Source organism: Periophthalmus magnuspinnatus, chromosome 17, assembly GCF_009829125.3.
Source record: "Periophthalmus magnuspinnatus isolate fPerMag1 chromosome 17, fPerMag1.2.pri, whole genome shotgun sequence".
Lineage (NCBI taxonomy): Eukaryota > Metazoa > Chordata > Actinopteri > Gobiiformes > Gobiidae > Periophthalmus > Periophthalmus magnuspinnatus.
Window position 1 is genome coordinate 9,268,812 of NC_047142.1, and position 25,794 is coordinate 9,294,605.

The following is a 25,794-nucleotide window of genomic DNA, read 5'->3' on the forward strand; positions in this document are numbered from 1 at the left end:
TTTCTATTTACTAAATGCCAGAATAATGAAAGAAGGATTTTTACAGAATTTGTTTAGTTTTTCATGACTTACAGTGAGATTACTATGCTTTTAAACAATTTGGAAAAATCCAGATGATGTCATGTCATTACTCCAAAAGGAACATAAAAATGCAAGATTACAGTTTACAAATACACACAGGGACAGAGACCTTAAATGAAGTGTTCGATCATAATGAGCATTGTTACATTTGGAAGAAAAAGGAGTAAGCTTGCAAGCGTGAGAACACCATCCCAACTGTGAAATAGGGGGGTGGCAGCATCATGTTGTGGGGCTGTTTTGATGCAGGAGGAACTCGAGGCTGCTCATCTCAAGACATCAACCAGGTAGTTAAAGCTTGGGTGCAAGTGGGTCATCCATATAGACAATTACCCAAAGCATACAGCCAAACTGGATACAAAGTCAATGTTTTGGAGTGACCAGCACAAAGCCACGATCTTAAGCCTATTGAAAATGTACGTACAGACCTGAAAAAGCATGTGCGAGCAATGCGGCCTACAAACTTGACTCAGTTACACCAGTTCTGTCAGGAGGAATCAGCCAGAATTCCTGCCAACTGCTGTGAGAAGCTTATAGAAGTATATCCAAAATGTTTGACCCAAGTCATACAGTTTAAAGGCAATACTAAACATATTGGTTCATTGGTTCGCATTAAATGATCATCTAGATGTTTAAATTATATTATATTATTACTACTTTCAGGGAAAGCACTTCCATGAGACATATACAGGCCATCAGGAAAGTTACCAAGCCTTCAAATGGTTGTGTACTGTATATTGGTGATGGCTCAAGTGTTCCCTTATGATCACAAGGTTGGTGGTTCAATCCTGGCTCTCATGGCACAACTGTGTTACTACCATAGACTGTATATATAAGTGGACATAGCTAACGCACCGGCCACTGCGTTCCAAATGGGAAGTGCTGAAGGGCATGCTTCCGACTCTGGCTGCATTTCACTTTACATTGAAAAACTGTCACCCTTCTGTCTGTAACTGCTGCAATGAGCCTTGTCATTTTGGTCTTAAAATGTTCTTATTAACCTGCTCTACATGATCCTATTATTTTTATTTTGCTATTGTGTCCATGAATCAAGCTATGCCTTCTTCCCCAATGTCACTCCCACTAGTATTAGCAACAGGTTTGATTGACGCACCTGCTCTCTGCTAAACCAGCAGTGGGGCAAGAAAGAGTGTTACCTTCAGCCTTGCTCCAGATTGGCTCTTTGGTTGTGGTCTGGGAGGTTGTTGTCGCAGACTGGGGCCATATTTCTGTCAGTCAGATTGGGGCAGCTGCTTTGAGAAGCTTGTAAAGCAATGTACACTACCAGTCGAAAGTTTGGACACCCTCTTGTTCAATGTTCTTTATGTTTACGACTTTCTACATTATAGATACACACTGAAAACATCATGCAAACTCTTGGCCTTCTCTCAATGAGCTTCATGAAGTCTCGTCAGGGTTCATTAGTTTGTGCAAAATCGTGATCAAAGCAAAGGCTATTTTCAAAAATCTAAAATATGATATTTTAAGAGTTACTTCACACTTTTCCTTATTATATTCCATATGTGTTCATTCATAGTTTTGATACAATGTAACTTTAGACTGTTATTAAAATCAAGTTAAAGTATTCTGGTTTTAGTTACATTTATGTACATTTGTAAAAGAATATAAAAACATATGACTTCTGTTCATGTTGTTTAACTCTGCATAAAGTTATTTTCCAACACGTTCATTTCTTTATTGTTCTTAATGTAAATCCGAGAATAAAAGCTGTTGTTTGAAGTCGCAAATCATGAGGAGCCAGTGGAACTAAACAGAGAACACAGCTGCTGAGTTTATATGGTTGTTTTTCCACACACCTGATGTGAGACTTATGAGAGAACAATGCACGCTTAACTTTACTGTGTGATTTATGTTATATATAGTATTATGTATTTTTCTACCATAACAGAGGCTTAGTTTACTCTAGTATCATATGGGGCTGTAGTTACACTGTAGCTCATTTGGTGGAGTACTTGTCCTTTGAGAAGAAGGTTAGTAGTTCGATTCCCGCTCCCAGCATAAACAACATAGGTAGAGCTGTCAGACCCTTGTCCACAGGTTGGTATTTGGTCTGAGATAATGTAAAGAATACTGTTCACATGCCTCGCCTCTAGTGACACTTCACATGCCTCGCCTCTAGTGTGTGAATGGATGATTGAGTCTGTAAAGTGCTTTGAGTGCCCTGAAGTAGAAATATGTCTAAATGTAAATTGTAAAAGTAACCATTTACCTAAAGATGTACTATGTAACTTTCCAGATGGAGGGTTGGCCACCTGCTTTGTTCCACATTATGATATTGTATCTAAACAGAGACTAGGTGTTGTATTATTATGTATTATTATGCAGTAAAAACTCCTGAAACTGAATAAATGCATAATTGGAGTATAAACACAGACCACAACATCTCCATGGAGACGGTGGCAGACCCTCCACTTACCACTAATACTTTGCACCTGTAATTGATAATTGATGTTTTAAAAGGTTTGAATACACATCCAAACACATGCCATGCCTGGTGTTTATTACCTTGTACAATTGAATGCCTCTCCTAATCTGTGTGTTATTGAGACGTGGGAGAAGCCAAAGGCGAAGCGCCCAAGCAAACCAAAACAAACAAACTTCAGCCGATTTTAGTGAAAATACAGAGCATTGTGTTTTGAGAAACAGGCTGTGTGATACACATATCAATCTGGTGTAAACCCGGTTACTAAAATAGGCCAATGGCACAGATTGTGTGCCACCACTCTGGCCATCAGCCTCAGGGCAGTTCAGAAGCTCACCACATTACCACCACACACCAGCATGGAAGAGATTAGAGTGAAAAGTAAACCAGCCTATATTAATTTGTTTAATTAAGAGAGAACTTTATTCTTATACTACTATATCAGCTCTGATTAGCCTTTAGCGACTTACCCCCTGTTGCTTTTTAAAAGCATTTGATTAAGCCCATTACCATCTGCCAGTCACATTTTAATAGCTTTTGTACTTACTTACTTTTTCTCTCACCGCTGAAATGTCAAAATCACTCACTTATGTTCATTTTCAAACAGAATGGCAAAGTATGACAGAAGTGGCTGATGGGTGAGCTCAAGCTCATGTATTGTGCCTGTTTATGGAAGGGAAAACTGGAGAGTGCAGTAATGCACCCAGACATAGGGAGAATATGCAAACTAGTATAGTAGTTTTAATGGTGCGCCAACAGCCTTTTTGGTGCAGTTGACTGATCTCCACTGGGGAGTCAGCACTCAGATTTAAACAGATCTACTATCAGTCAATAGCACATCTGGAAATATTCTCGTGCCGACTCAAACCCCAGCCACTTGTTTTTAAAACTTTTGCCGTGCTCCCAACCACGAGGGAAATGTGCTCTGTGCGGCGTGGTATAAAATTGAGAAGTTTCAGCAATGTGTTATGTTTGTTACGTTTATTGTGGGCCGAGTTTTTTGAGACTCATATTGTCCGTCTCTACTATGGATCTATTATAAACCCCCTACACTGTACCTGTCTTTCACAGCAACTTTACAAACAGAATAAACAATACCAGCAGCGCCCTCAAAAGAAGTAACCAGCAGAGTGATTACTTCATGACTTCTGTGGACGCAAAAGATCATGGCTTTGTTGTCTGCAAATGTTCACCATCTCCTAACACTCACATTATTCTCAAATGAAGCCGATCTCCAGCCACTACAGTATACTATTGGTTCACAGCCGTGTTGTTTGCCTGAGAAGATAAAAGAGTGAACTGAACTGCAGTGGCGACAAAGTGGGTCTCGATGAGTACAATATATTCCACTTATATGTTGAATTCTGTGTCCTCCCACGATGGAGATCCATGTTTTCATGAAAGAAAGCAGATAAACACTGGGTCTGCTGCATATTTGCATGTCGTTAAAATGAGTAATATCCATATACTGTCCATATACTGAATGAGAAACACGTGTATGTGTCCTCTGTCTGCAGGTTAAAGTACTTGCAACACCGGTTCAGTTGTGATTGTTATACCATTTTAAGGTCTAAGGCTCCATACATGCAGTTCCTTTATTCATAATGAACAGTTTATTAAGAGTTTGTGAAGAATGTTCAGGATGAGTACATTGTGTTAAGGTCAAGGTCTTCATTAAGGCTTAGTCACTATTAGGGATCAGAGTTAGAGCAATGGTATTAATGAAGAAGTTACTAAGTCTGAATCATTCTTAAAGGTCCTGTATTACACAAAACTGACCCTTGTGAACTTTAAACCATGTTATAATGTTGTTACCTCCTCAAAAACATACCTGGAGTTGTGTTTTGTTCCTTCATTACTAGTCTGTTTACGTCTCCAAAGCTCAAAATGCTCTGTTCCACCTCGTGATGTCATGAAGTTGTAATTTTCAAGCTAATAGCTACCTTTTACCTTTAGTTCAGTAGAGATTGGCAATTCCAGGACTGAAATTGTCCAAATGATTCTAGTGAAGGCGTATGGAGTTCAAAAACACAGTGCAGCACTTCCTGTATTACCACGTGACATCACAAGGTGGAACAGAGTGTTTTCTGTTTGAGAGAAGAACTCAGCCTAAATATGGAGGGTTTGTGTGTTTAACATGTGTGAATGAAACAAAACACAACTCCAGGTCTGTTTGTGATGAGGAACATTTTAACATAGATCAGAAAATAGCATAGAAATTGGACACTTTAACGCTACTTGTTCACAGTGAGTTAAATCCTCGTTCATGCTTTATTAAGTCTGATCAGCTGTAGTTATTACAAAGTGTTACCCTCGGTTGCTTGCTGCATTGACCTGGTCTAACGCCCCCTCTCTTTCTCACTGTCATGCCACACATGTGTAGCATCTGAGAGCCTGGAGACTTTGATGTCTCATGTGGCGATTGTCAGCGGGCAACAACAAAAGCCTTTGTCTTAAATAGAAGCACAAAGACATGGCCTTTTATAGCTGTGGGTCTATTGTTGGCAGCCTGGAGGGGTGTGTAATTGTCTATGGCGATGGTACGTCTGTGTTGGTGGAAGGGGGGAGTGGGGGGGTTTGGTCGGGATAAAGCATAAATGGACTCCGCTCTTAAACGCTAGTGTCAATATCTGCGTTGGTACAGCACCAAGATGGCCCCCAAGAAGAAGGAAGAACCCAAGGCAGCCCCACCGCCAGCCCCCAAACCGGTGGAGCCGGAGAGACCCAAGACCCCCGTGTTCGACCCCGCAGCAGTGGCGGTAAGAAGGTCAAGGAGTAGGAAGGGAGAGAGGGAGGGAGGGAGGGAGAGGGAGGGAGGATGCTACAAGGTGCTGTAGGATACTTGAGACGTGAGCGCAGAATTAGGGCAGATGTTGTCGTGGCAACTAAATCAAAACGAATGAGCTGTGACGCCACGGTAATAATGTAAATATGTGACTATAGTTGGACCTTATTGTGTTCTTCAGGGAATGACTGAATGAAGTTTTAATTACAGTTTTAATTTATGTATTTATTTATTTATTAATATTGTGAAATTGATGTACTGTATAAAAAGTTATTGTTGAAGGTCATTGAGTGGTTCACCTGCCATGCTTAGCTCAGGAGTAATAACAAAATAGGTTTTAAAAATGTCTTTAATACACTAGTTAAAAAAAAAAAGACAAAAGAAAAAATATATATGTTCAAGGTGCAACTTAAATGTCTTGAATCGTACTGTAATACTGTTAATTGTGGTAACCCATTCACTAAACAGAGTATGTGTTATATGACAAAACGAAACAAAATCATGAAAGTTTCAGACAGACTGGGGTGGCACTGTTTACCCAGGGCCCAGTGCAGAGAGGGGCCCCTCACAAAGTCGCTTATTACAGACTTTTTCATTAGACAACATGTAGTGGGGGCCCGCCATAGTGATTTATACCCAAGATGCAGAATTTGATGCTACACCCCTGGTTTTAAAATAGATTTTTTAAGACAGTAAAATATTGGTACAGCGCCTTAAAACATATGCCATTTTCAAACAGGTTAAGATAAGTGCTGGAATAATATTTGGACAAAGCTGGTCGGTGGACAGAGGATTTGAATTTATCCCCACATTATACGTGGTCTGTCTGATGCCCTGCCAGACTACGCAGTGTAAAAATAACCCAGGGTCTCGGGCGGATCAGGCCTTCTCACCATTTTTATTTTTAGAGCGCTTATAAAATAAAAATATAATAGCAGCAGACTGGCTAAGTGCTGTCAATGGGCCTAAACTATATATATATATATATATATATATATATATATATATATATATATATATATATATATATATATATATATATATATATATATATATATATATATATATATTGTTAGACATTTGCACACACATTCTCATTCTATAGTTTTTCTTTATGTTTACTGGATTGTGGAAGGTAACAAAGTACAAAAGTAAAAGTACTGTGCTGTATTCATAGGTTTCGCTGATAGGTGCTCAAGTCACCAGATATATGAAGCAACATACATGGAATTTTTTAGTGAAGTAGAAACTGAACTAACTCTAAATCTGTTTTATATTTTAGTTGTAGATTTGACAGCACTGCAAACCCTCGGCCTTGTCTCAGTTGAAGGGTGACATGGTTCAGCTGGTAGTAAAAGGTAAAAGGTTGGTGGTTGGATGCCAGCACAGACTAGTGCATACTTTGGTGTGTCCTTGGGCAAGACATTTGGGCATACCACCTTGTCAATGCCACATTTCGTCTGATCTCAGAAGCTAAGCAGGGTTAGGCCTGGTTAGTTCTAGGATAGGAGACTCTGGGAACACAAGGTGCCACGGTGGGATGGCTCTAGCTCTTTATATATATATATATATGGTCTTTCCAAGCTCGGGTCCTCTACCACAGGCCTGGATTCCTAGTACTGTGCTTTTCTGGACTGAGATGTCTGATGTTTTTCCTGGGATCTGCTGTAGCCGCTCCTCCAGTTTGTCCCGAATGCTCTGATGACCACGGTCACCAGTGATTATATATATATATATATATATATATATATATATATATATATATATATATATATATATATATATATATATATATATATATATATATATATATATATATATATATATATATATATATATATATATATATATATATATATATATATATATATATATATATATATATATATATATATATATATATATAAGCACGTTTGGACTGGTTGGGCAGCTCGTACGTACACAGAAGCAAAAACTTGGGGTTGGGAAGAGTTCGGGAGGCCAAGGAGGAGGACTACTGGTCGACCTTAAAGAGATTCCACTCACACTGTTTACAGTGCAGGTGGAGAGCTGCACACCTCAACTGGGGATGTTGTCAGATGATGGAAGGAATACTTTGAGGATCTCCTCAATCCCATGACACGTCTTCTGGACTTGTCCATTACCCTGGCTGAAGTCACTGAGGTGGTTGACAAGCCCCTTGGTGGTAAAGCTCCAGGGGTTGATGAGATTCTTCCTGAGTATCTGAAGTCTCTGGATGTTGTGGGGCTGTCTTGGCTGACACGTCTCTGCAGCATCATAGACAATACAAGGACAGAGGACTAATCACACTGTGAGTGACATATCCACTAGTCACAGGGAGGAGTAAACTGTCACAACAGCAGATCACAACAGCATTAGTTACCTCTTATAGACTGTCTACAAAAGCATCATAGTGCGCCTTTATAGAGCAATCTTCGACAACGTTTAGTGGGGAGTGAGGGACATAATGATTGTTTTAAAAGGTGTTGATGTTTATAGTGAGACCCTTTGTGTGGCTCGACTGCAGCTGACAGCTTTTGTCAACGAGGCAATCCATCAAAGACGAGGCCGCTCATAAACTACAGCTTTGGACGTCTGTGTAACCCAATACAGACCCCCCCCCCGCCGCACCCAGGACGTCCCAAGCATGCAGGGTGGGGAGGGCGTAGCAGTGGGGGAGGATAAAGCTAAGTGCTGGCATCTGACGTGTGCGATGCGGTGTATGAATGTTTGTGTAGCTACTTTGGAATGAGAATCCTAAAGAAGTGAACCAGGGTCGTAGACAGGTTTAAGGCGGCCAGACGCATTTTTTTTAGAGGCTCCGACTACCAAGCAAGTCCACAACATTATTGCTCTGCATGTTTTATACAGAGAGAGACACCTCGGCCAGATTCAGATTGTGAATGATGTAAAGCGCTTTGAGTGACTTGAAGGTGGAAAAGCGCTGTTTAAGTGTGTTCCTTCCAGTAGAGTTACGTTGAAGTTCCTCTGGGCTCAGTTTGACCCCGATTTATTTTTCTCTCTTATAACTCTTTTAAATTTTGGTTAGTAGGCCCCATTTTAGTAAAGATTGTGCATTTTTGAACCTCAAAATCTCCTGCAACTCTTAATTTTCATCACTGTCCTGTGTATGTCAAGTGCAGAAGTGGAAATTAAGTTGATCGGAGTTATAAAAGAAACAAATTGGGGTCAAATTGAACTTTAACATAACTTGTTTTTCAGACAGTTCTTATTATACAATCAACATTTTTTTCAAGTGGCCCAATTTTCTACTTATTTAATAAAGAAATGTCCACGTTCTGCTGCCAGTGAGTTATTTTTTGGGGTCATAAATTACCCCAGGACAACTCAAGGGTTAAAAATGTGTCCGTTTACCCCAAAAAACGACAAAAGCTTTACTTTTACTTTACTTAGACATTCAAAACTACTTAAATGAGGGCTGCTTGGTGACAGAATTCATTAAAACGTGCAAAATCAGCCAATTTTCCACTTAATATTTACTTATGTTTGTTTGCTTTGTCTTGTTTCAGTTGGAGTTCACTGCAGATCAGATAGAAGGTAAGAGAAAGACGAAGATAGGCCCATTACGATAATCACTATATTTACTTATCGCTCCATATATGAAAGATGGAACTATATTTTTTTGGTCAGTATTTATCATGTGTACAATTTCTTAGAGCTACTACGAATTTTCGGTGTATTTTTTTGGCTATATAGTAAGATTTGAGCAGTAAAAGTTTGAATATATAACTTCTATGACTCATTACAGATGCAAACTAAGAACGAAAGTGTTTCATTCTGCTGTTTATTCATTGCAGCTCATGATTTTTTAACAATATTGTAGATTTAGAATAGTTTTTGTGGTTTAAATCTGCTCTTTGGTTTTCATATCAGTGGGATAAATTAGTTTCACTGTTATCGTTTATCGTCTGTCTACTTCAGCGATATATCAAACCTCAAAACATGTGATCGTGACAGGCCTAAATGGAGAAAACATAAAACTAATTTAGGCCAGGCCATAATGTTGGTCACATCTGTGGAGACGCAAGCCTGTTCACATAAGAATGGATGAGTTTAAAGACATACAGTGAAACATTCCAGGCAAAGAAATGAAATACAACAGCAAGCAGGGTTCAAGCCCCCACTAAAGATCAGTCAAGCTGTGTTTAACTGAGCTTAGTCGGATCACTGAACAGAGACTCATCAGACACAGCCTTTAATTTGAACATCATAATGAGAGGATCCCACTGAGAGCGCCCCCTGCTGTGTGTTTGGCAGACTTTAAAGATGCCTTCCAGCTGTTCGACCGGACGCCCAAGAATGAAATGAAGATCACGTACGAGCAGTGTGGAGACCTGATCCGAGCTCTGGGACAGAACCCCACCAACGCAGAGATAATGCACGTGCTCGGCAAGCCCAGGCCAGAAGGTACTGCACACCTCTCTGTAGCTGTATCCATTCATGTATGTTATTAGAATGATATTTTTTATTTAGTAATTATGCACTAACACTGAAATGCCTTTGCAAGAGAAGCCCAAAAAGGAAATCACAGACTGTATATATAAATGGTCATAGCTAACCTGCTAGCATTTCAAAAAGGAAGTGAGCATGGGCGCACATCCGGCTCCATCGGCTCTAGTTCCACTTCACTTTACATAAAAAAAACTTGTCGCCCCTGTCTCTGTAACTGCTGCTGACCGGCTCGTCATTTTTTTATGTCCGTAAATCGACATATGAACATTAATAACGGACAAATCAGGCAGGGTTACTGTTATAATGCAGATTTGTGTTGTACTACAGCATTGGTTCTTAACCTGGGTTCGATCGAACCCTAGGGGTTCGGTGAGTCAGTCTCAGGGGTTCGGCGGAGGTCAAGACACGCACCAGACTCATATGATTCGCGGACTGCGAGCGTCTCCAGACGCTGGCCGTGTCCTAATTCGACAAATGCACCTTTGCTGTGCCTAAAGCGTGTCAGCAGTGGTCTCTTTTTCAGTGTGAGTCAGTGAGTGTGACCGGGGACGAGCTGCTCCAGCCAATTATGTGATTCACATACGTATTGTGCAGCTTATCAACGTCATTGACAGACGTCCTCATGTCCCGCTCCCAGAGTTTTAGCCGATGTGGAGTGAAGACTCGCTGATTATTCTAAGTGTTTAACCCCTGAACGTTCCGACGGCCCGCCCTCGGGCAAAGATCCGCGCGTAAAATTACGCGCGCGTAATTGCGTAACTTTACGCGCTGTTTTGCAGCAGTTTTGCGTTTTAAACATGACGAAACGGACAAAACAAAGGAAGTACGCGACACTGTGGATGTTTGTACAAGTTGAACAAGAGGCATCTCGAACCCGGAGCGGTTCATGGAACCGAGTGAAGGTCTCATGGTGGACTGAGGAGCGGAGGACCTGATGTGCTGATGGACTGGATGCTGTTCCTGGATGCGTGGTTTATTCTGCTATTGACTTAATTGTGGGTCAAATGTGTATCATGTGTAATCATTAGCATTAGCTAATGCCAATCTGCGCCCCCGACCACCACCAATCATTCACTCACACACCAAAGTGTGCGTGAATGATTGGTGAAGTGTCTTGCCTAAGGACATAATGACAAAACTAAGGACACAATGACAGAAGTTGGTCCGAGCGGGACTCGATCCTCCAACCTCTGTCACAGAATGACTGTCACACTGTCACATGTGCAGTGTGTTCTTAGTTTCCAGTGTGTGTTTGTTCACTGTTTGCAGTGTGTGGTTTGTAAATATATATTTATTTTGACCCATACCACTTGTTTTGAATATATTTTATTTACAAATACACATTATATATATTGTGTTTTGATATATATAAATGTACAGTAATAGAGCAGCTGGGTGAGCAGATACAGATTCCTCTCTGTGTATTGGTCATTGAATACTGTCACTTCGAACGGCATAAAAACATAAAACGACATAAAAACGAAGAAAAGGAACAGACTTTGCTGTGAAAATGACATGAGAGTGGCCAAGGGGAAGCCCTGCATTTCTGAACTGGTCTCTCAAAGGCAACAGCAGAAGTCACACTGATTTGCAGTAAATATTCATTATTATTGTAGCCTGATGGAAATTAGGTGATGGCTGTGTGTTAAAAAGTTAAAAATAATAAAAAGCATAAATACAATAAGTTCATTATTGGAATACATAATACAATACAAAATTAAAATTATTTCAGTGTGGTAGTGTTAAAAAAGGTCATGTCTTTGTGAAAAGGTATGTATGTCATTTGTTGTGAGTTTATACATTGTATTGGTTTTATTCTTTGAACACAGTGATGTTAATGCACGCTTTATTTTGTGCACCAGTAAAACAGACATATGGCTTGAATTTGAAAAAAATTATATTTTATCTTTCAATAAAGAAGGGTTCGGTGAATGTGCATATGGAACTGGTGGGGTTCAGTACCTCCAACAAGGTTAAGAACCACTGTACTACAGTGAGGTCTTGTGTCTAGTCACTAATAGAAATGATCAGGTTCAGGTTCAGCATATGTGTTTTTACCTTTTGTACTTTTGTACTTTACCATTTCATGGTAAAGTACAATATAATTAATAGGAAAAACTGTCACTGCCCCCATCTGGAAGTATCACATCATCACGTTCTACAGTCTACTTTGTGGCTTAAAATTGGTAAAAGGTTAGCCCGTTAAAAAATGTTTAAGCAAAAGGGGGCATATCACTTACATGATGATTCCATGGAAACAGAAAGTTAAAACCATACTTCAGAACATTCTCGATGACATTGATATAGCCCAAAGAACAACATTTTTAAGTTTTTCATTGCAATATAAGCAATAAAAACATGCTTTTATTTTAGTCTATTTTTATTTCCCTCTAAAAATGCAGTGAGGTTTTAAGTTCAAGTATTGTGACACCAATTCTAATCATTACAATATTTACAGTAGCGCAGTAACACATCAAACATTATGTTGTCCATTTAATACCAGGAAATAGCTTCACTTTTATAAACATAAGACCAAATGTAAAACAGACCTCTCTCTAGCACAGAGTCAGAGTCCCTCATCAGAATACAGAGTCTGTAACAGTGCCCTTGTGCCCTTGTGCCCTTGTGCCCTCAGACATGCAGAGTAAGATGCTGGACTTTGATCAGTTCCTGCCCATGCACCAGCACATCTGTAAGGCCAAGGATCGTGGCACCTATGAGGACTTTGTGGAGGGGCTCAGGGTCTTCGACAAGGAGGGCAACGGCACCGTCATGGGGGCAGAGCTCCGGCACGTGCTCGCCACTCTGGGTAAGACCCACCACTCACCAGGGGGAAATAACTTTTTTTTTTTAACATAATATTTAACATAATATTTCAAAAGGAATGCTCCATCTCATTAGGTTAAAATGAAAGTTTGGGGTTCAGTGCATTCATAATAGACAATGTGGGTGAAGTGTCTTCCCTAAAGACACAATGAAAGCTTTTGCCACTGCGTATTCCCAGCGGAATATTGTAAATTGCCAATATGATGCTTTCTAAATGGCCTATAGTCCTTTAGTAAGAGTATTAAAGACACTCTGTACCTCCCCACCACTCTCTCGCCAGAAAACAAACAACAGTAACAATGAGTGAACACCAGAGGGCAGCACTTTCACTTAAATGGTTTGTACTGTCACTGCTCTTGTGATTTTGTGCTTTGAAAACATAAACTACATTAAATAGAAAATGTGTAAACTACAACTTTAACTATCACAGAAAACAGACTGGTTTTCCATACATGTTAAAAGCTCACTTAAAGGTGCACTCTGTAACTTTTATAGTGGGGTTGTTCAACACCTACTTGTCTCCGTGGAGATGTTATTTCTTTGCCTATAATATTCCACAGTATGTTATTTGACAAGTCTTCGTTTCATTTATTCAGTTGTATTGAATGGGCTCGCCTCTCCACAGGTTTGACTTGTAACATGGCCAGACATCAGCTGCTTTTCCTCATGGTAATAGATTAAAGTAATGCCACGCGGAACATTCCAAACAAAGCACTTTAATGTTTATTACAATACCCAAATGCTAGGTTATTATGATTATGATTATATTTTTATGTATTTGTTTGTTCATTTTTCTTTCTTTCTTTCTTTCTTTCTTTTTATTTACTTGTATTATTATTTTGTGCACAGGTGAGAAGATGAGAGAGGATGAGGTGGAGCAGCTGATGCAGAACCAGGAGGATGCCAACGGCTGCATTAACTACGAGGCCTTTGTCAAATACATCATGGCCACTTAGACATGAGACATACCATTTTCATATTATCATTTACATATCACCCTGTATATGATCCATTATGAGCCTGTTATAAATAAATGCAACTCCAAATCACGTGTGAGGTTTCCAGATGAAAGAGCGTGTGTTTTCCACCAGAGGGTGGTGTTGCCTTTAGAAGTGTCTTTGGCTTTTCAAAGAGTCAGAAGAGTTTGGACATGATTTATGACAGTAGTATGTTAAAATATGACAAGCCAGAACATTACACTGATATAAATATAATCCACCCATAAACATTTGGGAAAAGTAAATCTGAAACTTAGAACTTCATAAAATTCATAATATAGCTTTTATTGTGAACTGTAATTCTGATTTATTCTAATTAGAAAAACATGTGATGTGATGACCATTTGTTGTTTTGGTTCAAGATAATTTACCAAACAAAAAGCAGAATGAGCCTCACATGAATCTCTCATTTGGGTTTCCAGTTTTAATGTTGAAATCCAGTTGATTTAAACCTAAAAGGACTCTGAATCGTCACTATAAACCACAGACAATCATGAATCAGTGCTAGTGCAGCCTCTGCAGCTCAGTGAGTGAATTATAGAGGATCTGAGCTTCACATGTGGCCTGTCCATTTACTGAGAATGAGAAACACGTGTCTGTGTCTCTATCTGCAGGTTAATGTTCTGGCAACACAGGCTCAGTTGTGACTTTTTTAAACCTGTAAGAGTGCACACTAGATCCAGCTCCTTTAATTCTGTCAGAATAAATCTCTTAGTGCACTCATATAAAGAAGTGGACTAAGTGAGTGTAACGTCACCCACGGCGTTCGGCTTCAGTCAAATGAAGCTCATCGAGGCTACAGCAGTCATAGGGGCCAATGTGGAGCCAAGTTGCATATTAGGAATTCCAGCTGTGAGTATCATAGCAACCAAAGAGCCAATCTGGAGTGAGGCTGTTGAAGGTAACGCCCCTTCCCATCTGTACCGCTGGTTTAGCAAGGGAGTGGGCGCTTAGCAACACTGTCAATCAAACCTGTTACTAAGGCTAGTGGGAGCAAACTTTGGGATTTGTCTGTTATTAATATTCATAACTTGATTTACAGCCATAATAGTGAAATAAAAACACCAGGATCATGTAGAGCGGGTTAATACGAACATTTTAAGACCAAAGTGACGAGTCTGACAGCAGCAGTTACAGAGAGAGTTTTTTAATAGAAAGTGAAATGGAGCCAGAGTCGATGAAGCGCAGCCCATTGTTAAACGGGTTCTTGAATACTTTTACTTTTACTTGAGTAACTCTTTACCTCTGTATCTGTACTTTTACTTAAATGACAAAATTTGAGTACTGTACTTCTTCTACTGCTGAGCAAGACTAATATCACCTAAATACAGCCTATAATGCAATTTGAAGATTTATTCTTATTCAAAATTTACTTTAAAGTGAAAAAAATGTTAAATGGGAAAAATATGTCATATATTTAAGGCAGATTTATTCAGCAAAATGGACTTTATAATTATTTCCTTCTCATTGACCCTCTCGAAGTTGTATGTTTGAGCAATCTTTAATCACTTATTTTTAAGACACCATTTTGCCGATCGATGTCTGTTTTCACCTCCACCCGTACACGCCCACTGTGACATACTTCGTTTTTTCAATTTTATTTTCTTAATTGGTGATATACGTAGGATTGGGTAGCGTTGCATAATCATATAGTGTGATATGCATCTGTGATTACGTTTCCGGCGACGTCAGCTCCCATTGGGCACCGTTGTTTTGTAACACAGACTTGTTTCTTTTATTAAGTCGTTTTAGATGAATATTATGATTTAAAATGTCCAAATTACAACATAATGATCCACAGGTGTAACCTCGATGGCAAATAAAACTAAACAAAACCAGCACTTTGGAAAAATAAAGTGATATTATTTTCAGCTTGACGTATTTTACATTTTCAGTCATTTTTTCCCCCATTTTGATTCAATGCAGAACTGGATATTTTAAGACAAGGCTGCAGGTGAGCCAAACAAAACTCTCAAAACTAGTCCAATTCTTGGTTTCTAGTAACAGAATTCTTAATAAACCCCATCTTTTCTACCATTAAAGTTACATATCTTTTCAAAAACCCTTATCAGATGAATAATGCATGCGACTATGGGGGTTTAAATTGCTGTTATTACGAGTTTCCTGTAGTGTACTGGACTCCCCCGGGCCATTCAAACCTCCCAGCGCTTTAGCAGCCTACATCTGTGAACCTGAAACATTAAAATCTAACTAAAAAGATGTGGTTTTCCATATAAGCCCTGAGACTTCCTCCTGTATGACCTATTTCCTCCTGCTTTTTCAGTCTTGTCGTATTAATTTTGAATGTGGATTTGTGTGTGTGTTGATCAGATGCGCTCACACACCGCTCCGCTGGCTCTATAATCGCATTGGAAAATGGGTTTGGAAACTAATGCTATTTAAATTCAAATTGACTGTGATTTGTACCATACCTCTTTCACTTGTCATAAAAGCCTGGAGGGTAAAAAAGGGTGGATGTTTTTCTCAAAGGTGTAGGGCGCCGAGCTCTTAAGACGACGTACGCTGAAGCACATTTTAAACATCTAACTGTGTCGGATTGTTTACATCTGAAAAACGCAGATGTTGCGTTGGTTTATTCATGCGCATGTGAGTAAAGGCATCTTCTTTCAACTCTCAATGTACCAATGTGGCTCCTCTGTGTTTTTAAATCACGTAAATCTGTCAGAGAAGCTTTGTGTGTCTCAGAAAGTGTTTAAACAAGATAAAAATGTGACAAAATGTTAATGCCTGTGTGAGAAAAGTGTATAAAGTGTGTGGTGAGGGGTTTTACAGCTGCAAAACATACAGAATAATTGTACAAAATAAAGCTGATACTTCACGGATTTCAACTATTGCGGGTTATTTTTAGAACGTAACCCCCGTGATAAACGAGGGACCACTGTATATCAATATTTTTGCACATTCCTAATAGCTACGCTGCTAATTTGTCTTTTCAAAATGCTTCACTTCTCACTTCAACCAGCAGAGGGCACTAGACACTTCCCAGTAAAAATATACAACCAAAAAAAAACTCTACTCACAAATATGTCTAAAATGTTTTTGTAATAAAAAACACAGTTGCCAGTAGGGGGCGCAGTAAGAAAACACCTATAGTCGTGTTGAAGACTGAAACAGTTTAAATTCGACTCAAAACAATAGCTGACTTGAAGTTGGCTCATGCATACAAATCCAGTGCTGGTATATGAACAGAGTGACAAGAAACAGTTCCTGGATTACCACTGGATGACATCACTGAGTGCGTCTGTGTATTTGAGCCCATATTACGCTATTTTCTGATCTTTGTTATGTTGCTTCCTCCTAAAGCACAAGCCCAGAGTTGTATTTTGTTTCATTCACACATGTTTAACGCACAAACCCTGCATATTTAAGCTGAGTTCTTCTCTCTATCAGAAAACACTCTATACCACCTTGTGATGTCATCATGTGGTAATACAGGAAGTGCTCCACTGTGTTTTTAAACCTCATACACCTTTACTAAAATCATTTGGATAATCTCAGCCCTGGAATTGTCGATCTCTAATGAACTAAAGGTAAAAGGAGCTGTTAACTTGACAACTACCACTTGATGACATCACAAGGTGGAACAGAGCATTTTGAGGTTTGGAGATGTAAATAACAAGAGTATATTTTGTGTAATATTGGACCATTAAAACAAAATCAACTCCAACTACATATTTTTGACAAGTAAACCAAACTAACATGTTTAAGTTAAGTTTAAGTTGTTAAGTAACACCTTTAAGTTGAGCATACATCCCCTTTAAAGTCTTTTGCGATTATGCCAGAGTGGGCCCTTGGGTGCTCTGTCTCCCATGTGTTTTGGAGCAGCTGGTTAATTTGCAAATGTCACTTTGTCTTTTGTGGTGGAGAGGGGGGGACAGCGCAGTAGAGACCGTCACTCTTCTGGGACCAACTGGGCATGCTCAGACGCTCCACTGAACACCACCACACAAACATGTTATTAGAGCTAGAAGTCACGTAGAAGTCAGTCAGTCAAAGGATGGAGAGATAGACATGAAAGACTGTAGGCTCTGCAGAGGACGTCACATCACAGGAAACTTTATCAGAGGGCAAATATATATAATATGTATAATATGTTCTGTAAAAACTCAAAGCAGATCTAAAATGTGAAAGAGCTGCTATGGTAACAGTGTGGCATGTGGTGTGTTGTTACCTCCTCAACAACATACCTGGAGTTTTGTATTGTTTCATTCACACTTTTGAGTAATTCTTTCATATTATTTTGTCTACATCTCCAAAGCTCTAAATGGTCTGTTCTACCTTATGATGTCATATTGTGGTAGCGTTCAAGTTATTTCTATCACTACGGTTCCAGGAGCTAGTCTCAGTGATTATTTTGCTGTTTTCTTACTACACCTCAGGCCACTACAGGTCTTTTTTTTTCAAATCAACCCTGTTCGGTCTTGGAACCCAACCTCGCACAGATGGATTCTCACGATATTTGTGAGTTCACAAACTCACAAGAATCCATCGTGCTCCTGCTGGAAGAGCGTGGGCCAACCAATCACAGAGCAGCATTGAGGTTTGTGTAGAAGCCAAAGGCGAAGCCCTAAGTGAACCAAAACAAACAGATGACGACGGATAAACTTCAGCATCAATACGACGATTGTGTTTGTGAGAAACAAGCAGAGGGTCAGAGCTTTGAGCTTTTGACACAGGGAAGATGTCTAAGCTTTTCTCTCAGCTGGATGTAACAAAAGTTAGATTTTTGGTCTTGTTCCGCTGTTGTGACACTTCGACCAGTCGGATTTAAATAATCATCACAGTGTTCTCGCTTTCAGCAAGAGCCGTCCCAGACTGATAATGTGTAGAACTCAGGTGCTACACATATCAGGCTAAGGCCTGGTTAGACAGGACCCCTAAAATCACTTTTTTGGGACCCACCTTGAGTGAAATGATTTGAGTGAGTTAAAAGTGGTGCTATAGTTACATCCAGTGTCACATTGGCATGACATTTGGAACAAATAATACTGACATGATGAGGAATACAACAATGCAAGCTTACACGGATTTATGTATTTCTGTTAAAAATGATTAGACCATTTACAGACATTGCAAAAAATGGCAATCTCAAGGACAAATCCTCTCCACAAACTAATGGACTGTAAATAGAAAAACGCCCCCAATTTATAAGGTTCAAATTAAGCCCAAGATGAGCTCATTTGGCTTATAATGCATCTGGGGCAATTCCATGGGAAATGTGCAGATTTCAGAATAAAAATTCAACTTAACTTTCAAACTTGGCACGATTCATCTTTATATATGACATATTATATATAAAATCTTTTAAAATGTTTGAGTTTTGGGGAATTTGAAATGCCGGCAGAATGTAACACACGTGTAACCTGAATGTAGCACATGTGTGTAACATGAATATAACACAATATATGTGTAACATGAATGTAGCAGAACATGTGTGTAACATGAATGTAATACGTGTGCGACTATGAGACATGATCAGTGAACTATTTCTGTTACAGTCCAATTAGTCGTTATTCAATGAAGCTTGATCTTGTGATACTCAGTGAAATGTGCACTCACTTCTGTGTACTTTCACGTCACATGATCCTCAGGTTTAACTCTGCGGTCTTTAGCACAGTGACTAATGTTGTGATATGGACTGATGGTGAAATCTGCTCTCAAACCCTTGATAGTGACAGATTGCTAGCAGCTTATTCTACATGTTCAAACACACTGAGCATGTCTGGGGTTGATACCACTGGACTTGGGCCTATTATGTTTTTATTGACAAAAAAACAGGATGGCCATTCAAACAGATGTATTATGGACGTGCTTCAGAGTTCAGATGATGAGACCATGCACGCACACACTTTGGGGCAGGATTATGAAATGGATATGACGTAAAGAGCATTCTTGAGTTTAGAGTCTTTAAGTTTTCAAACATTCAAAATGTTGCTGTTCACCTCTGCTCACTCATGTCCATGCGCTCGTTCCACATCACAGCTGTCCAGCCACAGGGAAACATCGACCAGAGAGGGTGAGTAAGGAGGAGTGAAGGTGAGTGAGGGAGAGTGAGGGGGAGTGATGTGTGGGTCCAACCCGTGGGTCCCACAGTATATAGAGACAGGAGCAGGGGCAGGAGCAGAGACAAGAGCAGGGGCAGAGACAGGAGCAGGGGCAGAGACAGGAGCAGGGGCAGACACAGGAGCAGAGCAGGCCTGGAGGATGGCAGACACAGGTGTATCAACCCACACAGACACGCCACAGACAAAGGGACCATGTGGACAGTGTCTGGAGGTGGAGTGGCGCTGGAGCTATATGTTTACCACTTGCACATAGGGCTTTATTGTGAAAGGGTTGGACAAAAGCAGTGTTCAAGTTGAACTCTGCACAGATGACACACGTCCAAGAAGTGACTGTGGGTTCAGCTGATTATAAAAATCATCTTGTTTGCATCAGAGACAACTGTGGAAGAGTTCTAGCCTGTCGCCATGGAGGGCACATGAACGCAATCATGTCATAGACACAGATTTCACAGAAAATCAGACCCGGCCACTGATAAATTTAATTAAGGCTTAAAGGGATGGTCACAGTGGCTTAAAGGGGCGGTAACAGTGGACAGTAAAAGTGTCAATCAACTCCCCAGGACAGATATAGATTCGTAAAAAGGTAAAATAAGAAGAAATATCATGGCATTTTTGGGTATAACACAAAGATGTTTTGAGTCTGTTTGTTGCGAAAATGAATTGTCATGGGGTAAATTGAAGTGCCCTTTATCTCCCCCCTACTGTTAGCTAACAAGCTAACAAGACGCTCTGCACAGTCGGAGCAACAACCACTTTCATCTTCCATTTTGACGTATGAAGTCACTTTGCATAACCTCTATTCATGGGTTTCAGCTTCTTGTTTATAGATGACATTTTGGGGACTTTTGCCCATTAAAACGGTGAAATACATTGTTTGGAAGTGAATTGCTATGGCAAGATTTTCAGCATTCTAAACCCAAAGGTGGAATATGTGTTTGGATGGGACCAAAGCGCGGTGAAAGGGCCAGTTATGGTACGTGATCAGAGTTAAAGTGGATGTAAGATTACTAGATTAAAAACCAAAGATTTGAACGGGCTGACTTTTTTTTAACCCATTAAATTATAACCTGACTTTTACTTTCTATTTCAATTATCCTTTGAACTTTCAAACAATCCTTAAAAGTTTGGATGTACAGTGAGATGTGGTCCTGAATGTATTTAAGAGAATAAAAGAATCATTTCAGTAAAAGTAAGAAATTGCACGACCCCATTGAGAATTACATTTTACTAGTCCGATTTTGTCTACTAGATCTTCACGTTTAGAATTATGAGATCACACTGTCGGGGCAAAAATGGCTCGAGGGATAAAGTGAAAACCTTTTAACTGGGGAGTTAGCAGTTCAATCCTCATCCATACTGTTGTTTTATCTAAGGGCATTGGGCATGATATTTAAGTCACGTGTAAGTGGTTCATGTGGTGTGTGAATGAGCTTGAAGTTTAAAGGACACATATTATCCAGAATAAACCTTTTTGAGCTTTTGACCAAGTTATATAGTTCCCTTGTCAAAAACACCTGGAGTTGTATTTTCCTTAATTCACATTAATCCAAAGTCTCAAAACTCAAAAATGCTCTTTTCGCATTTTGCCTGTTTAGTTGTGCCATAGGTAAAACGTCTGTGCAGTTTTTAATTCCATAAACCACCACCAGACTCATTCTACAGTCAAACAGGCACAACAGCGCCCTCTTCCTCACTGTTATCGTCATTACTTCCTGTCCAGTTTTATCTCTATTAGGTTTTTGCTAAGTCACAGTAAAATGAATAAATATTTAAAGATCAGACACTGGACAGGGAGCTGCAGGTTGGTTAGAGGTCAGGGGTCAGAGGTTAGGGTCAGACAGTGGACAGGGAGCTGCAGGTGGGTTAGGGGTCAGAAGTTAGGGGGTTAGGGGGTTAGGGTCACAGTGGACAGGGAGCTGCAGGTGAATGTCAATCATAACTTGTTAACACAACAACGCACTACACAAATAAAACTTCTGCATTTAGAAAGTGACATGTTTGTGTCTCAATGCTAACGCTAATGCTAATTTTGAGGCATATTAAATATTAAAACAACATCACAAAGTGATCTACATATAAAAATAGGTAGTCTTTATAGCAATTCATTTGAATTTTAATAGGTTGCTTATTTTCGGTTTTCTGATTTGAATAACTGTGGCACAGTGAGTTTATTTATAGCACAGCACTCATGAGGTGTAAGAGTTTCATGTTTGTTTGCTCATTGTTCATCCCTGTTGCTGATAGTAGAGGGCGCTCCAATGCCTAAAAGCCTCACTGGAAACCAGAAGTGTAGTTTATAAAGTGTGTTTTCTAAATGAGGACAATGTTGAACATGGAAAATATTTATCCAAGGATGAGCAAAACCATGTTTAAAGTGGAATTAAAGCCACTCGAATGCAAAAGGAGTCCTTCAGAGTGAATATGATGTATATGTTTGATGTGTTTGGATGTTCTTCTATTACTTTGGTTTGGTGGGATAGTACCTAATATTTCTCATACATTTGTCAAGTGGCAGTCTGTGGAAATGAAGTCAACAAGAAAATTACAGAAATGCAGGAAGTAAAACGCAAACCTCTATGTCATCAAAACCAGAAACTCCATCTAACCCTGTCACGAGACCACACTATGAAACACGATAAACATTTTTAAATAAACAGTATTGTTAAAAGGCCTGAGCTGCAACAAATAAACAGCAGAATGTGCCAATAATTAGCGAGAGAAGTTATTTATTCGATACTCTACAGCTCAAAATTGTATCAAATTACTTTAAAATTGCAAAGAAATTATACACAAAATAAATATTGAGCCCCAAAATACACTATTCCAGCTTTAATATGATAAATGATAAGTTGATATAGTGATTATTGTGACAGGCCTGGTTCCATCCTAAATGCAGAGGCAAATATGAACAAGGAAGGCATTTTTGTGAGAGTTTAAACCTTTATTTAAGAAAATAAAGGTGTCGCCAACTAATTTTATTAGTCTAATCATAAATATTGTGTAATTTAAAGCTTGGCCCTTGTTCACATTACAGTTGCTCGGTAATAGTAATAGTCTATGTCCAACCAGTAAGTAAAATTATGAACTTCACCAAAATAAAAAATAGAAAGAACAAGCTAAGACTGTGAGTAAAATCTTAAATATAATGATGTTAAATATGTTTTGGTGAAATGAGTTCTCTGTGGCAATATTTTTCAGGTATCTGTACTTTACTTTGGTACATTTTACACTGAATACTTTTTACTTTTACTTCACTATATTTGAGAGCTGTACCTGTACTTTCTTCTCTATATTTTTGAAACGGACTGAAAAGTAAAAAGTACTTACTTGTGGTAACATCCTGACTAAAGTTTTTGAGTTCAAGCTTTGGCTTTGAGCAAACAAGAATAAATACACAAAATTCATCAAAAAAAAAAAAAAGAAAAAAGAAAATGAGAAACTGATTCATATCGTTACTGTTGACCAAAATATGTGTAATTTAAAATAAAAAATACTACTTCTAACAACACTTGTGTGAAATACTTTTGCTTTTTACTCTTAAAGTACATTTCCAAATGAGTACTTACAAATTTTTACTTGAGTAGATTTTTTTCATGTGATAATTTTGTACTTTTACCTAAGCAATTTTGTAATTTTGTACTTTTACTTGAGCAACTTTTTACCTCTGTAACTTAGCTGTACTTTTACTTAGGTAACAAAATTGAGTACTTCATCCACCCTCTCCTCCCTGGCATTTAATACCAGCTAAACAGGACATACAGGTGTTTTATTGTTCTTTTCCTATGGATGGTATTACCTGCATATTTATTTTTTGTTGACTTTTATGTGATGGTTATATGTTGGTCAGCTAAAGTTTTGTGTAACTGTGCCTTATAAATAAAATGAAATTGCACTGAAACTCATCGGCTGCGGGGGGATGGGTGTCGCGGGCATTTCGCTGACCTCCAACCCTCTCCATAAACAACTGCTGACTCTCCCCATGTCCTTGTGCTAATCTTTGGCAGCCAGGCCCCTCTCCGGCCCGGCTCGTATATTTAGCCATTATTCACAGACAGCCAATTTTCCACTGGAGTCCCACAGCACAGCCACAGTCACACAGCAGCTGGCCGCTCGGATCCAGCAGCACTGCCCGGGGAGCTTACCACAGCGCAGGGGCATTTAGGAGGGGTTAGAGGCGGGTTTAAGGGCAGCGTCAATGGGAATAGTTTAGATGGGAGAATTTGTGAATGAAATCGCTGTACCTGATTTGTAACATTTTAAGCTATTCCTCACTTTTCTCATGCATCCTGACCGGGACCTCTTTAAGTATCCAGCGTTACGAGTTCACATAGACACTTTTCACAACTTTCAGAGACCAGAGTGGAGTTTTACCGGTAAAACTAACGTCGACTAGCATGTTGACTGCACACTTCCTGATTATGAAACAATAAAACGGATTCAAATGATCAAATTAGACACAGATAAGACATGTTTTGACCTCAAGAGCTGCTTATGTAATAGAGCTGTACTGGGATAAGACAAATTTTGATGAAATGCGTGTGTACAGGCCCTTGAACCTAAATGTGTGCTTTTTTAAAATACTCCGAAACATATTTAATTTACAGCAGCAGATGTAATTTAAATCGATTTAGGCCCTCACACTTTTTTTCCCTAATATTATCTTTAATATTAGTATCTAAGTACATACACAAGAACAACAAAACAGACAGAATGTCAGACAAGATCAAATAAAAGGACAAGCAAGCAGCTGACAGTGATCCCAACGGTAATACTCAAGATCAAATATATACGTCCCATTTATCAGTCTGTGGTGAGATGGCATTGAGCCGTGACCGGTCCCTGTATCGCTCCATGTCTCTGATCGAACACGCTCCAGTTGAATAACAGATACCATTTCATAAACCCAGTGTTCAATACTTCCATGTCAACAAAATAAGTTATTTGTCCACCACTATCCCAAGCCGTAGCACCTGCCAAATGTCACATATGCATCCAGAATCTACACATTTTAAGTTTGAGTGGTTGTTTCTTCAGTTTCCTGTGTGTTGTCCCTTGAGTGAACAGTAGGTGGTTGGAACATTGTCTGGCTGAGTGTTCTTGACATTTATTTACTTACTTATTTAAATATTGAATTGTCTCTGTGCACAACAACGCCTGGCTAGCTCACTGTTCGTTACTTTCGCTCCTGGGTTTTTGCCGGGTCGTGTTAAAATCAATAAATCCTGTCAGATCAGGAAGTGGACTGGGAGCTGGGGGTGAATGTCACTCACAGCATGTTAAGCGCTTTACAAATGAAGTGAATAGGCTACTTCCCCAGAGGACCCTGTGTTTGTAATGGAAGATGCTTGTCAGGCTTAGCAACTACTTAAAGTGACAGTATGTGATCGTTTTTGTGTAGCTGAGAAAAATTCAGTTTACCCCTGGACTATATAAAGAAGTGGACATAGTGAGCGTGACGTCACCCACAGCGTTCGACTCCAGTCAAATATAGGGGCTAATTTGGAGCCAAGTTCCATATTAGGAATTCCGATTGCGAGTATCATAGCAACCAAAGAGCCAATTTGGAGCGAGGCTGTTGAAGGTAATGCCTCTTCCTCCCCACACCGTTGGTTTAGCAGAGAGCGGGTGCTTAGCAACACTGTCAATCAAACCTGTTGCTAATGCTAGTGGGAAAAACCTCAAGGAAAAACACCAGGATCATGAAGAAGGGATTATTATGATAATTTTAAGACCAAAATCACAAGGCTCAAAGCAGCAGTTACATGGAGGAGAGACAATTTTTCAATGTAAACTGAATTAGTCGATGAGTTGATGGAGCTGGAAACTTGCCTATGTTCACTTCCTGTTTGGAGCGTGGCGGCTAGCAGGTTAGCTATGTCCATTTATATCTACTGTCTATGCTTTACCCCAGTAGATATATCATTCAAGCAGCTTTTTGCGTAGAAATGAAACCACTATGTGCTGTCTGCATTGAATATAAAGTGTGTTATTGTCTGAGAATCAGTAAACACTCTGTTAGCATGCTAGTTGTTGTTCGCATTACCGTGATGGCAAAACTTGAATCTGGTCTCTGAAATTTGTGAAAAGTGCTTATATACTCATGAC

General features: G+C 39.4%; 1 protein-coding gene across 1 annotated transcript; it reads left to right on the forward strand.

Moving 5' to 3' along the window:
* The first annotated feature begins 5,126 nt into the window (after positions 1-5,126).
* Positions 5,127-13,651, forward strand: myl13 (myosin, light chain 13). The gene is made up of 5 exons (XM_033982322.2): positions 5,127-5,280; positions 8,837-8,864; positions 9,585-9,734; positions 12,415-12,588; positions 13,455-13,651. The coding sequence occupies exons 1-5, from the start codon at positions 5,173-5,175 to the stop codon at positions 13,559-13,561; spliced, it is 567 nt and encodes a 188-aa protein (XP_033838213.1). The 5' UTR covers positions 5,127-5,172; the 3' UTR covers positions 13,562-13,651.
* Positions 13,652-25,794: the final 12,143 nt, after the last annotated feature.